Genomic DNA, 14,466 nt, shown 5'->3' on the forward strand with positions numbered 1-14,466 from the left:
ATATAATTGCTACAAAATGATGATAATAATAATAATAATAATAATAATAATAATAATAATAATAATAATAATAATAATAATAATAATAATAATAATTTTAAAAACAGCAACAAAAACAAAACAAAAAACTTCTGATCATTCATTGGTGTTGCATGATACACTGAATATTATCGATTATATCTATGTCTATGCTGAAATAATTTTGCCATGCTTTAGGCAGTAAAACAGGATTGCATTGTCATTTTATGGCAAAGGTTGTAAAATAATAAATTCACAATTTTTATGTAATGAATTTAATAAAAAGATGGATATTGTTGTTAACACCATAAATTTAATGCTATTCCATGATATATTTGATTAGAAAAAATCATTATTTTTCACCATTTCTGAGACATTTTCAAAGTACTGTTATGGTAAATATGTATGTAAAAATAATATGAGTATTGATAATACTACTCATTCATGATCAGACATTGATATATGTTAGTTTAATAACATTTTGTAGTCATCATTACAGTACAGGGTTTGTCATGTTGATTTTTCTTTGTTTCAGTTTTACCATTACCATGAACGGCCATCTCAACTGTTTGGTAGAGACCCATATAAAAACAAACAAACAAAAAAACAAACAAAAAAAACCAAACAAAAAAACCACAGGGTCTGTTAAAAAATAAAACAAAACAAATAAACAAAAAACTTCTGATCATTCATTGTTTTTACATGATACACTGAATGTATAAAATAAAAAAAGATGGATATTCACTGTTGTCAATATCATATATTTAATGTCACTTCATGACAAATCTGATGAAAAAATATATATATCAGTATTACATTTTTTTGCCATTTCTGAGATGTTTTAAAAGCACTGCCATGGTAAATACTGTTATGGTAACTATCTATGTGGAAATAATATTGACACTACTCACTACACTTTTTCTCTCTGTTTTACCATTACAGTGGATGGCCATCTCAAGTGCTAGGTAGAGACCCCTATCATAAGATTATGGAGTCTAAAAAAAAAAAGAAGTAAAAAATGGGGGGAGGGGGTGGGGTGTGATAAAGAACACAGTGATGACAGTGTTGTTTGGTTACATAGCCTCAAGGAAATAAAAAACGCAAAGAAAAAATGTTCGATTGCTTTTGTCTCACTGAGGACATCAAAGGAATAAGCCCACTGGCCTTTGAAACTACACCCCCCATACTGCACAGCGCTCTAACGTAATCACAACAGGAAGTGTAAGAGGCTGGGAAGCAGCGTTGGTATGATATGAGCAGATAGGGGGGCAGGAAAACATCAGTATTTCTCTTGTAAATCAGACAGTCCGTCAGAGAAGCAGTTCCTCTCCTGCTCGCGCTCATGGCCGCCGCCCAGGAACAACGCAGCCCCAGCAGGAAGACATAAACCGGGCGGGCGAGGCTTTGTTCCCTCGGTTTATCCCAGCGGACCGTTCGCCTATGATGGAACGGGCGATGGAGCAGCTTAATGTACAGCTCAACCGGCTGACCCGTTCTCTCCGCCGGGCCAGGACCGTCGAACTCCCGGAAGGTAACGTCTCAAAAAGGCTTTAACGCGAGCTGCCAGTGTAAACAATGGTGTTCACGTGCAGATATAAGTCACAGTGAGGTGTCACAGCAGCCTGCCTCGGCCTCTGAAACACACACACACACACACACACACACACACTGATTTCACTCTACAGCCTGGACGTTTACTCATGTGTGAACAGTGTTTGTATAAGTGTGTGACTGTTAGCTTTGACAGTCTAGCACACAGGAGCAGGGGGAGTATAAAGGTTTTCTTTAGGGACTGTTCTTTATTTATCAGAGGAGGGGGGGCGCTAGGGTGTGACTTTGCTTTGTCTTTTTTGTGTGACCTTCCCCATAATTACAAGTATTTTCCTTGACTTTGGGGAAATGTAAACCCCTCCCTCCACCACAAGGTAGTTGTTAGATTTAAAATATAAACACATGATATAAATATAAACCTGGATTGACATCACTTTTCTTGTACTGCATTCAGATGCCTTCACAAGTATTGCAGTTTTTTAAACCTTGAGCAAATTGGCTTGATTTCTTTCAGAAACATGGGCAAAAAGGCAATGAGCAACTTGGCATGGAATTTCCCGAGTATTGTTACCTGCCAATACCTTGTTGTGTTATTGTTTTATATTGCCCTTTTGCACTCACTAATAAAAAAAATAAATAAATACATTTATTTAAAAAAAATCCAAAAAACAAACACAAAACAGATATCAACATCTAGGCCAACAAAAAAGAAAAACATAGATGGGCAAAAAAAGAGAAAATGGATGGAAAAAATAAGGTTTATTGATTTTTTTTGGGGGGGGGGGGTAATCAAGTAATAGTCTAGTTAAAAAACAGCTAAAGCTAAAGCCTTATCACAAGTCCTGAGAGCCCCAGGAGAAGTCTTTAAATGCCTTATTGTATCCAATCAACAGTCCACAAGCCAAAGAATTTTAAAATTTTATCAAAATGAGGAAAGCAGAAAATCTTAATTTCTGAGATGTGAGAACTAATAATATAAACATCCTGATCTGTCGATCTGTTTACTGATAATGTATCAGTATTGTATTTACAAGTTCAGAGCATATGAATGGCCCTCCAAAATCATACTTTTGAGTGGGAATAGGGTCAACAACTGACAGCAAAAAAAAATTACATATTTTATTGCACATTTTAGTAAATGCATCTATTAGCTGTAGCAAGTAAGCAAACTGAACTATAAAGCATGACAGGCCAGCATACCAACATTGATAACAACGTTATTTTATAACATGAGTTGCTGACATGATGTCATAAATGCATAAACATTGCGGGCAAAGGTCAATGTCTGGTCAATGGTTAGACACTTTTTTTTAATTCATTAACATGTTAAATCTACATTATTGATCACATGTAAAATGTAATTTGGTATTAATGTTAACTGCTGTCCATGTAGAGTGACCTAGATTAAATAAAAAAATATAATGTATATTTAAGAAACTACATAAAACATAAAATAATGTATACAAATATGAAGAAACTGGAAACAGCTATCAACCTCTTGTTTAAACACTCTAAGCATTAAAATGCAACCTGTCTTTGTAGCTTCCATGTTGCAACCTCAAAGCTCATGAACACAACCAAGTTGAAGAACGACTCTCCAACTTGGAACTCTGTCCTTCTGACATCACATGAACGCAGCATCATCATCGACTGTATCATGTACTCCAGTGAGGCATGTTGCCTGATATGAATTGAAATATGAATTCTAACAGTTATCTTCCTCTCCTGTATCTCCTCCACAGACAGTGAGACTGCAGTGTACACACTGATGCCAATGGTCATGGCTGACCAGCACAGGTAAACATCAGAGCACCCTGTGCAGCATGAGCAGAGTGTTAGGCAGAGTGTGATGTCAGCGCCTGAGGAAGAATCACAGTGTTTATCTACCGTTGCTCGTAGTAACAAGTCTCATCATGTCTTTAGTTTCTTCTTCATATGTGTTGCCGCTGAGCTATAATCACCATGTGTTTTTTGTCTCCAGAGGAAATGATACTCTTGTTCCATCCTGTCTTTTTAAAGGTCAGTTTCAGAGCTGCTGCTCAACTCCAAGTTTGATGTAAACTATGCCTTCGGACGAGTGAAGAGAAGTCTGCTGCATATCGCTGCCAAGTAAGATGTGGTTCACTCTGTTCTCATTTAAGAGTAAGCACAGCCTGGAATCCAGCCAGGAGCCTCCTTCTCATCCAGCGCATTTAAAAAACATTACAACAAAGATGGAGGAGGTGGGAGGAAATGCCTCTTTGACTTGAAGAGGGCCCAAATAATCTGTTTTTGTGCATCCCTGTCCTCCCAAAGACATAAAAGGGAATATGATTAATAAATTATTACTAAATTAGTATCATGTATAGCACCTAGTAGCAATGCCAACTGGTTGTTTCACACAGAATTGTGTTTTTAGAACACTTCTGTTCTTTTGGGTCATAAACAGGGTTGGTACTAATGCATTACCAGTAACACACATGAATGAATAAAACAAAACTTTTTTTTAAGCAACAGGAACTTTCATGTTTCTTTTCTTAAACAGTACCTCTGCTCCTTACTTGATTCTATTTTTGAGCCAGTTATCTACGTTTTACTACGTTTGACATTTCTAACATTGTTATGACAGATGAATCAATGGATGTGGGTCGCTTAGATCACGCATACAAAGATGAATATTTGAATTTGTTATTTGAAGTTTTACAGTAAGCAGGGACATCCCTAAAAAAAGGTTTTGTCTGGATGGCAGCATGTATTGCTCCAAAACCTGTATGTACCTTTTAGCATGGGCATTAACACTTGCTGTACCATCACAGATGCTGTTTTGAACTCTGCACTGGTAACACTTGCACTTGGTTGCACTCTTTGTCTTGGTGTATTGCTTAGTTGTTTGAATAGCTTGCTGTGTTTCATTTTTAAAAAAATTAAAAAGACTTTTATCAACAAGTACTATTTTAAAAACATCATTTTCCGCTTTTTAAATTTTGCACACCCCCAAAATATTAATATGGAAAATAGTCTTGTAGTTTGAATAATTTATGAACGGGGTTATCTTTTACTTTTACTTAAGTGGGTTTCTCAAAAGGTAACTTTCACTTGATTTACTTTTATAGGAGAAATTGTACTTTTACTCAAGTATAGATTTTCAGTGCTCTTCCCACCACAGTTCTTTAACTGAGCTTAATAAATTGAGAAACCTACACACCTTCACACTTAATTATTAAATATTTAGTTCAAAGGCCATGCTAATGAATATTTCGACATCACTGACAACCCTGATGTGTGACACTGAGCAGATGTGATTGTGTTTGCAGGGTTTCCCACTCATTTATTTATTTGCAGCGGCCCACAATGATAACATCTGCCAGCATGTTTTGATGTGTTATTTTTGGAGCTGGACCATTTATTAGGAGCGCTATTAGAATATACTGTCCGGTTATTGGTTGCACTCTGAGCGCAGAGTGTACTCTGGGCACAGACGGCGCAGCGGACCACCAGATACAGTAAAAGTGAAACTAAACTGTTAATTGTGCTAGGTCTAAAAATGTGTATTCCTTCGCCTCTGTGGCAGCTGCTCCCCTTATCCAAAGATCTAGCTGTGATTGGATCAACTGATCAGTTCAACACCCCACGACTCAAATTCAACAGAGTGCTGCTGAAGAAAGAAAGATTTCATGAAGAGTTTAACCTGTGCTGCATTCATGGAACTGCAAAAACGTATGAATTTCAAGAGGGGACATGCACATTATATGAAAGAAATGACGCACACACACACACACACAAAAAAAAGCTAAACAGAAAGTTTGCTGAATCCCCAGCACGTCCTCCCCAGTTGTGTTGTGTTGTGTTGTGTTGTGTTGTGTTGTGTTGTGTTGTGTGCTGCTGAGTCACTAAGCTGCTGTGTGTTGTCTGTGTGCAGCTGTGGCTCAGTGGAGTGTCTGGTTCTGCTGCTGAAGAGAGGAGCCAACCCAAACTACCAGGACATCTCAGGCTGTACCCCTCTGCACCTCGCTGCCCGCAACGGGTATGAGCCTCATGAGACATTTATTTACTTTTTTTTATTTACATGTTATGTAATGGACATACAAGTTTTTTTTTTTTTTTTACTGATTCTTTTAACCCTTAGGGTTATTATTTTTAACCCGTTTTAATATTACACACACTCGTAGCACTCTATACACAAAATCCGTTTTTCAAATTCAAGCTTTAAAAAATATTATGCATTATTATTATTTTCTACTTTCAATTAGTATTTTTTTTTTTTTGGACCAACATCAGTCCTCATCATAAATATCAAATAATCATTAAATTTCAGAATTTTAACCCTTTAAATTCCATGTTTTTTTAAGCTGAAAAAAACCCAAAATGAATTATTTCCAATATACTACATGCTAAGTAGATAATTATTATTTTGATTATCACAGCCTAGGAGTCCTAATCTTTATTATCAAATATTCATTAATTTTTATTTAACCCTTTAATTTTTTTATTTTTTTATTTGATTAGCAGCAACATTGATTGATTGTGACAGTGCACCTAGTGGAAACAGCATGTATTTTCTCCATATGCCAAATATGGTAAAAATGACATCATCAGTTGGAAAATAGTAAAAATGACAAATTTAAAGGCAAAAGCCAAGAATAACACCCAGAAATAATACAATGTTTTTTTATGCTTTGATGGCTGTGGGATCAAAAATGTCGTTCTGAATGGGTTTCAATGGAGCATTTTTTGACCTTAACAGTCTGAATGTAACTATTTCGTTTCTACAGTGTATTTTAGCTGGAAATTCCCAGATTAAACTGAAATACACAATCTTACCAAAATGTATGCCAAATGCATGAACACAGCCAAAATGATAAAAACTGAAAAAGTATCACTTGGAGTCAATGAACACTGAAGATAGTCATCACTGTTAGAAGTATGAAATGATGTGAGACAGAATGACTGTGTGTCATGACACTAATGATGAACACTTTCCTCCACTGTCCCCTCAGACAGAAGAAGTGTATGGGCAAACTGCTGGAATATAATGCTGATGTCAACATCTGCAACAATGAGGGACTGACTGCTGTGAGTGCACTCTCATGTTTCTGTTGAATATCTTCAATTCATTCATCATTTCTAATCAAGTTATGGTAGTGTTATCTCTGTGACTGCTAATTAATTAACCCTAACACCTGGATCAACATCGGTTTTAATTACTAACATTTAAACCTCTGACACATGAGAAAATTGGTTTGATTTCTTTCAAAAACACGGAAAATAATGAGCAACTTGTGGATTTCCTCAGAATCAAAAATACGTATTTTTCCTCTTACTTTTAGTGCTATTCATCAATCTAGATAGTTTTGTTGTGAGTTGGTGTGAGTGTTGAAGATATCAGCCTTCTCTCCAATATAGTGAAAATAGATGGCACTCGGCTTGTGGTGCTCAAAATGCCAAAAAAAACTTTTGAGAAACTCAACAGCAGTGTCTCTTTGCAGAAATCACCACTCAGTTACTAAAGATAATCCACAGACCTATTTTCTTTCAAGACGGAAGGGTGCATCTACTGCTCGCTCACCTAGCACCAATGAGTTAACGTAACAGCTCAGCTGAGGAGGATGCTGTTAATGTGTACATCTTTCACTGTCATGAGGACGAGCCTCTCGTCCATGAGGAGATTCACGTTTCTTTCTGTGCAGTTATACAGTTATTGGGTGTAGTTCAGTAGAAAGAAAATAGTTCTGACATGAAACTACTCAAGACAAGTTCTGTGGATTATTTTGAGCAACCGGGTCATGATTTCTTGAAATTGCTGTTGATTTTGAAAATGTAGTTTTTTTTTTTGTCACTTTGAGCACCACAAGCCAAGTGTCATCTAGTTCCACCATACTGGAGAGAAGGCAGACATCTCTGATTGATAAAAAGTGTTACGCTGTAAAATCTGAAAAGTAGAATTTACTTAAAATTTTAGTTAAAATAACTATTAATCTTAATTTCTGTTTACTTTATATCAAATTTTTAAGGTTACTTAAAATTGTGGTATATTTGCTCATTTTTTGAAGTTAACAACTTAAAAATGACAAGTAGAATTTAATCAAAGTTTTAGCTAAAGTTTTTAACTAAACCAAGCTTACTGTGCTATATATCTGTATTCTGCTGGTTGCAAATTAGTCAGTCATATTTGTGTGTTCTTAAACAGATCTCTTGACTTCATCATTGGTAAAATCCTCTTTGTGATGATCAAATTGAGTCAGACTAACTTGGATTACTGAAGTTGCTAAGACTTAGAAAGAACAAGGTCATTTCACTTGTCATTTTTAAGTTGTGACAACTCCACAAAACTAAGTAAATTTGGCCAAAATTTCAAGTAAACTTAACACTTGGATATAAAGTAAACTAAAATTCAGATTTAAAGTTACATTTACTTTCATTTTTTAAGACATAGGTTTCCAAGATCATTTTAAGTAAGATCAACTTGTCAGATTTTCCAATGTGCAGGTAAGAGGGAGAGTGTGTATTTTTAATTTTGGAATGAACTGTCCCTTTAACTCCTGTAGTCATGGTAGCGATTGCTCATGTAAACCCTCTGCTGCAGATCCACTGGTTGGCAGTGAATGGCAGGACCGAGCTCCTCCATGATCTGGTCCAGCATGTGTCCAACGTGGATGTGGAGGACGCCATGGGACAGACAGCTCTACATGTGGCCTGTCAGAACGGACACAAAACTGTAAGCCAATTTAAAAAGATAAACAAAATGAATCTGTATTTTTAGCTTAAGATAGAGCATAAAGCTCAAAGCTTGGCGGCAGATGTTGGTCTTTGGCTCGGTCAGGTCGATCCACTCCAACATCAGGAGCAGCAGCAGCTCTATCGACTGCTCGACAGGCTTTTAGGCCTTTATGGACTGTAATTTAAGATCAGTAAATGTTGGGTTTTACTGGCAGTGCCGACAGTTGCTGACAGGATTTTCATTCTCTTTGATCCACGAGTAAAAGTACATTGAAGTTGATGTCAGTACTACTGCTCTAACCTTTAAAACTTCATATTGTGCTCCTCCTGCCCCCAGTTTTATGCATCCCAGAACACGCACATTCAATTTCTTAATGCCTGTATGGTGTGAGTGCTACAAAATAATTTGTTAAAAAATTTCATAAATCATAACAATTTGGAATGCTGGTAGGCAAGTGGGTAAAGTGCATGTCGTATAGCTGCAACATGACCAATTCAATTCCGGTACTCTCTCAAATAAAAGCAAAAATGCCCCTCCAAAAATCAAAGCAACATGTTGAGCTGTGATTGTGACCAGCTGGCTGCTCCTTACAGCAGCTAAGATGATCAGATTGGCAAAGATTGTGTTGTAAAGGCAGACACAGCTGCCAGAATTAGAGCCTGATCCTTTAGTCAGATTTGACAGATGCGTGTGTTCAGGAATACTTCAACACAATGCTGAGCCAACACATTTAGTCAATTCACTGCACCTGTGCTCAGTGTTATAAACATTAGTTACATGCTGTCATTATGCAGCCTTTGGGTTTACTACTGTGAGCCACAGCAGAGGGTTCCTCCAACGATGCTTACTGCTGGTAGATTGAGCTGCTGTCCGAGCTTGGCCCTCCTCCAGAAATATGAATAATATACCAGATATAATCCAGCAGAGACATTCTTTCCTCTCATAACTCTTTATCCTGTTAGTAAGTTAACCATCACAGCATGAGACTGTAGACACTGAAATCATGTCTGTAAATTGTTATTTTTGTTGAGCATGTCAGCGAGATATTTCCCGGTGTGTGATGTAAGTGTGTGCTCTGTCCACTCAGACGGTGTTGTGTCTCCTGGACAGCGGGGCTGACATCAACAGGCCCAACGTCTCCGGAGCCACGCCCCTGTACTTTGCCTGCAGGTGATGTCATCATTGATGCTGATGATTCATGTTGTGCCACTGATTCACTTTCAACACTGTCCGACTCTTCCTTTCATTTAGAAAATGATTTAACCCAGAGATGATCAACTTGCTTTGCTTGGGGACTACTTTTAAAAAATGACAGGAGGCCAGGGGCCAGTTGCAGCCCCTGTACGTGTTTCAAGGATTTTAGGACATATCTAGGAATTTAGAATGTTTCTAGGATTCTAGGACATTTCTAGGATTTTAGGTCTTTTGGGACATTTCTAGGATTTTACTATGTTTCTCAGATTTTAGGATGTTTCTAGAACTTTAGGATGTTTCTGGGATTTTAGAACATTTCTAGTATTTTTGAATGTTTCTAGGAATCTAGAACATTTGGGTCTTAGCTAGGGCTCCTGTCGGGGGGTGTGGGATCCTCCACAGGCACTTTTTTTTATAAACAAGCTCTATTTTGATTCTGTTTTATGCACGCTGGCACCTTATGTATACTAAAAGTACAAAAACAGTTCCCAGTGTCAATCACTTTTTATAGTGAATCAGAAAATGGTTGAGGGGCCAGATTTGACCTGCAGGTCGTAAGCTGAGTGTCACTGGGAGCTGGCTCCTCCCAGTTTTATCTCACATTCCATAACGCTAAAATAACCTTAAGTATTAGGGACCACAATATTATGAAGGGGCCATGGATAGCTTTGTGCTATTATTTGACGTTACTTTAGTCGTATTGAAACTTTTCTTGTCTTATTCTGTAGCCACGGCCAAAGAGACACAGCTCAGATCCTGCTCTCTCGAGGAGCCAAATACCTCGCTGACAAGAATGGAATCACCCCTCTGGACCTCTGTGTGCAGGTGAGCTTTTCTTTTTACCACCTTTTAACCATCCACACACTTCACACTTTTTCCTCTTAGTGCTGTTACTGTCCCTCCTGTGTGTGTTCAGGGTGGATACGGGGAGACGTGTGAGATCCTTATCCAGCACCACGGCAGACTTTTCCAGACCCTCATCCAGATGACACAAAACGATGATATGAAGGAGAACATGGTAACGCCTCTTTGTTACTACATACTGTACATTGACAAACCCAGTGTATACACTTTTATTGATGTGTGTGTGTGTGTGTGTGTGTGTGTGTGTGTGTGTGTGTGTAGCTCCGGCAGGTTCTGGAGCATGTCTCTCAGCAGAGTGACGGTCATTACCAGAGGATCTTGACCAGTCTTGCTGAAGTGGCCACCACCAATGGACACAAGCTTCTCAGGTAACACTCTATACAAGGTTCACATATTCGTCTCATTTGTTATCGATCTCTCTGTACAGAACTTTTTGACTTAATCACAGTTTTATAGATGGATAGATGGATAGATGGATAGATGGATAGATAGATAGATAGATAGAAGATTCTTTATTGATCTCCACAGGGAAATTCATGCAGCTCAAAAAACACATAACAATAAATAAAATAAGAGATTACCCCCCCCCCCCCAAAAAAAAAACAAAAAAAAACAACACAAGAACAAATGAAAGAAATGATGAAGTCTTATGAAACTTTGGGGCTTTCTTTTTGTTTGTTTGATTTGAAGGTTTTGGGGGTTTTGGGGGTTCAAACACACAGCACACACAGTGACATCAAACATACAGCAGCCATTCAACATGAGCCGAGGCATCACAACACCTCTCTGACTTTATTAGTCTGTGTGCAATTAATGTTCAATGAACATGCAAGTTGTTACAAAATCTGTGATACTTTTGATCAGACATGTTACTTATATTTTCAGACATTTTACAAATATTTTTCAAACAATTTAATTTTTTTTTTTTTTTTACATTTTACTGATATTTATTTTCATGTCTTTCATATTTTCATCTTTCAATCTTTATTTTGACATTTCACTGATATTTTTCCCAAAATATTTACAAATATTTTTGGAACATTTCACGACTTTTACTACTTACTTCACCAGATTTTTAGTAATATTCGTGGGGCATTTTATAGCAACATTTCTAATCAGAGAAATTCAATATTTTTTCAGACATTTTCTCAGTAAAATAATTAATTAATTTATGCATTATCCAAAAAGCTACATCAAAAACATTTTTTGAGTCAAAACTTGCTATTTTTGGGGGTAATTTCATGTTAAGTTGCTCATTGCATTCTCAGTTTTTTGTTTTTTTCAAGCTAATTTTATTCAGGTTTAAAGGGGTTAATGACCAATGCTGAGATGAAATAGAGGACCAAAGATGTCATTACAAAACAAGTCTTCCCTGCTCAGCTGAATCAGAGTAGTTGGTGCTCCTCTCCCTCTCTGATTGCAGACACACAGAAACAATCCCCAACATGTCAGTGTGACAGCTGCCTGATGTGTGTCAGTGTGTTTGATTTGATGGAGCTGCATCACAGACTGAGAGTTGAGTGGTCCTGAGATGTGTTTGTGTTCCTCCTCAGCCTGTCCAGCAGTTACGAAGCTCAGATGAAGAGTCTGCTGAGAATCGTTCGTATCTTCTGCCATGTGTTCCGCCTGGGGCCTTCGTCTCCCAACAATGGCAACGACATGGGCTACAATGGCAACAAGACGGCTCGCAGCCAGGTCTTTAAGGTTAGTGCATAAACTGTGATCTGAAAAATGCTCTAAGGAAGCTGCTGGGGGGGGGGAGCAGTCCATGGGCGGGTTTCCATTACAGATTCTTGCACAGCTTAAGTGTCATTTGCGAAATGTCGATAAAACACAACTGCGAGATGACTACTGAGTGATGTTCTGCAACTTCTTCTCTGGCAATATCATTCCAGGAAGCATGGTGTTCAAAATACTAGCAGGTCTGTTTCTACTAGCCGTTGTTATTTCCAATTGTAGTCGAAGTAGGCGTATTATGGAGTGATAATGGAAAGGCGAGCCCCTTATACGTGGGAGCGGCTACATATGAGGGATTTCTGGGAGGTGATAGTCCACGATTTCAGAGGAATTGTGGATTTAAAACTTTTGAATGATCCGCCCAACTTTTGAAGAGTTATGTGATGCAATAACAGCTCTTGTAGCGCCTGCTGCATCATGAGGGAGCCAGTTCCTACTGACAAGAAGCACATAGCCATAGCATCATGTGACCTAGAAAAGACAAAAAAGTGTATTTACTGTCAAAAAAGGAGTTTTTTTTTTAACTGATGTGTTTCCATTCGGCATATTTTCTATTAGCAATTTCAGATATGCAATTTGAGGTTTAATGGAAACCCGCCTGTGTTTTTTGCAAAAGTGTGTTTAGGGTTTGAAAATGTCTGTCTTTGGCGGCATGTCCTGGTGATGATATAAAAAACAGCACTTTGTGTAGCTAATTGACCTATCGCTAAGCCCCACCCCCTTAGCTCACTCATCCAACCAATTGGTGGGCTCCCTAAACTAACAATGGCAGGTGTCAGTGTTAAAGACTTATCCAAAGATGCTATTCAGAACTTTTTGGGACTGACCATCCTTATTTCACACAGAAGCCGTCAAAACAATCTTCACTATGCCGAGGTGTTAGCTTTAGCCAGCCTTTGGTTGTTTGTAAAGTTACAGCTGAGTTAATATTAATGGTTTTCAGTTGGGTGAGAGGGGAATGTATCGGCTGCTCAGAGGGGAACAGAATACATCAGAATCCTCAGTATATGCAACATAGTGGACTGCATGGGTGCTAGCTTTTACAATTAAAGAAACCTAAATAATACTGTCTTCCAAACAAAGCAATTTTTATTAATCATAGTACTTTGGTCACTCAAAATCAGCAGGATTAGACACACTGAACCAGCTAGAAACCAGTTTGTAGTGCTTGCTTTGTCTTGTACCTTTAGCCAGGTTTCAACGAGGGGGGGTTGGGTGATTATGAATTAGGCCTGAATTTTTTTAAATTTAGAACCATGAAGAACTAGCAGGCTAAATGACGTCTGTCTATCTGTAGCTCCAGCCTGTTTCTGTACTGCGGACAGCGCCGCACCAATACTCTTGGCGTGTGTCATCATTTCACCATCCAGCACCAAAAACACCCACTTACCTGTGGGGCTTACAGTATTCATATGCCAAAAATTTGAAGACACCAAAAAGCTTTAAACCACAAAACAGCATGCAATGCATTACTTACTGTATATTATCACCACCGTCCAGATCAATAATCAACACAGACACAGCAGAGAACAATAAAAATTTCTTCCTGCCTTCATGCTTATTTGTCCAAAACAGCCCATGAAACATCCGTAGAGCCCTCGGCCTCCTCTCCCCTGCTTTCTTCTTCAGTCATGAGCAGTTCCATGTCTTTTTTTTCATGACCTCAGTGGGGTCTCCACACTGTTGATTCATTGAAATGACTTTGGCCTGCATAGGGTCCGACTGGCTGACTAGTTTGAGGAAATTTAACAGACTTGATTGTATTTTTGTCATTTTACCAGTTTCCAGGCTGTCTTAATTCAAACCGCAGTTTCAAATCACAACATCAGCTCACGTCACACACGCAAAATAACTAAACTCTGTGCACTGTGTGACCTAAGTGCCCTCTCTCTCGCTCTCTCTCTCTCTTTTAAAATCCATTTTAAAATGCATCTAAAATAGGCAAACAAGGGATTTATGTGCGACTTCAATGGGAAATATAGACTAACAAGACAGGTAACATTAAATATTAAACACAAATTTATTTACATATTTCCATAGTGAGACAGGAGGTGCTAGATCCAATTAAATAGGTTTGGGTCCTAACAGGGGAGGTGCCGGATCCTGCTCAAATGAAGCCCTGGTTAACACTGATGTCCCATTGTCTAAAAGCAAAAGTACCGAGACTAAGTTGAACAGATGACATGATGAGCCAACTTTATGAAGCTGAAGTTGGCCATAATGTTAGCAGCTATTAGCTAACTTAAGCTAACGTTGCTTAGCAAAGTTTGCATTGTACATGATGTTTCCGACATAATGTATGAGGCTAAATATATTTGTCACTTTGCAGCAAATTTTGCTAACACTGTGTTGCCTTACGTTACAACAAAAGTACACATCCTTGTTTGCTTATCTCTTTTATGTGT

The 14,466-nt window shown here is 38.0% G+C and overlaps 1 protein-coding gene across 2 annotated transcripts in view; it reads left to right on the plus strand.

Annotated features, from left to right (window-relative positions):
• Positions 1 to 1,056: 1,056 nt before the first annotated feature.
• The window catches only part of hace1 (HECT domain and ankyrin repeat containing E3 ubiquitin protein ligase 1), a 43,826-nt gene continuing 30,416 nt past the window's right edge, over positions 1,057 to 14,466 (plus strand). The window contains exons 1-11 of one of the 2 annotated variants that reach the window (XM_088084954.1): positions 1,057 to 1,549; positions 3,312 to 3,366; positions 3,589 to 3,678; positions 5,468 to 5,572; positions 6,546 to 6,621; positions 8,132 to 8,263; positions 9,354 to 9,436; positions 10,189 to 10,285; positions 10,377 to 10,478; positions 10,586 to 10,692; positions 11,878 to 12,028. In XM_088084954.1, the coding sequence (XP_087941080.1) occupies positions 1,459 to 1,549; positions 3,312 to 3,366; positions 3,589 to 3,678; positions 5,468 to 5,572; positions 6,546 to 6,621; positions 8,132 to 8,263; positions 9,354 to 9,436; positions 10,189 to 10,285; positions 10,377 to 10,478; positions 10,586 to 10,692; positions 11,878 to 12,028 (1,089 nt within the window). In that variant the 5' untranslated portion in view covers positions 1,057 to 1,458. The remainder of the gene's footprint in view (positions 1,550 to 3,311; positions 3,367 to 3,588; positions 3,679 to 5,467; positions 5,573 to 6,545; positions 6,622 to 8,131; positions 8,264 to 9,353; positions 9,437 to 10,188; positions 10,286 to 10,376; positions 10,479 to 10,585; positions 10,693 to 11,877; positions 12,029 to 14,466) is intronic. The other variant, XM_042490274.2, reaches the window with a different exon arrangement.

The sequence above is a fragment of the Plectropomus leopardus genome, chromosome 11 (assembly GCF_026936395.1).
Source record: "Plectropomus leopardus strain MGB_pleo_1.0 chromosome 11, ASM2693639v1, whole genome shotgun sequence".
Lineage (NCBI taxonomy): Eukaryota > Metazoa > Chordata > Actinopteri > Perciformes > Serranidae > Plectropomus > Plectropomus leopardus.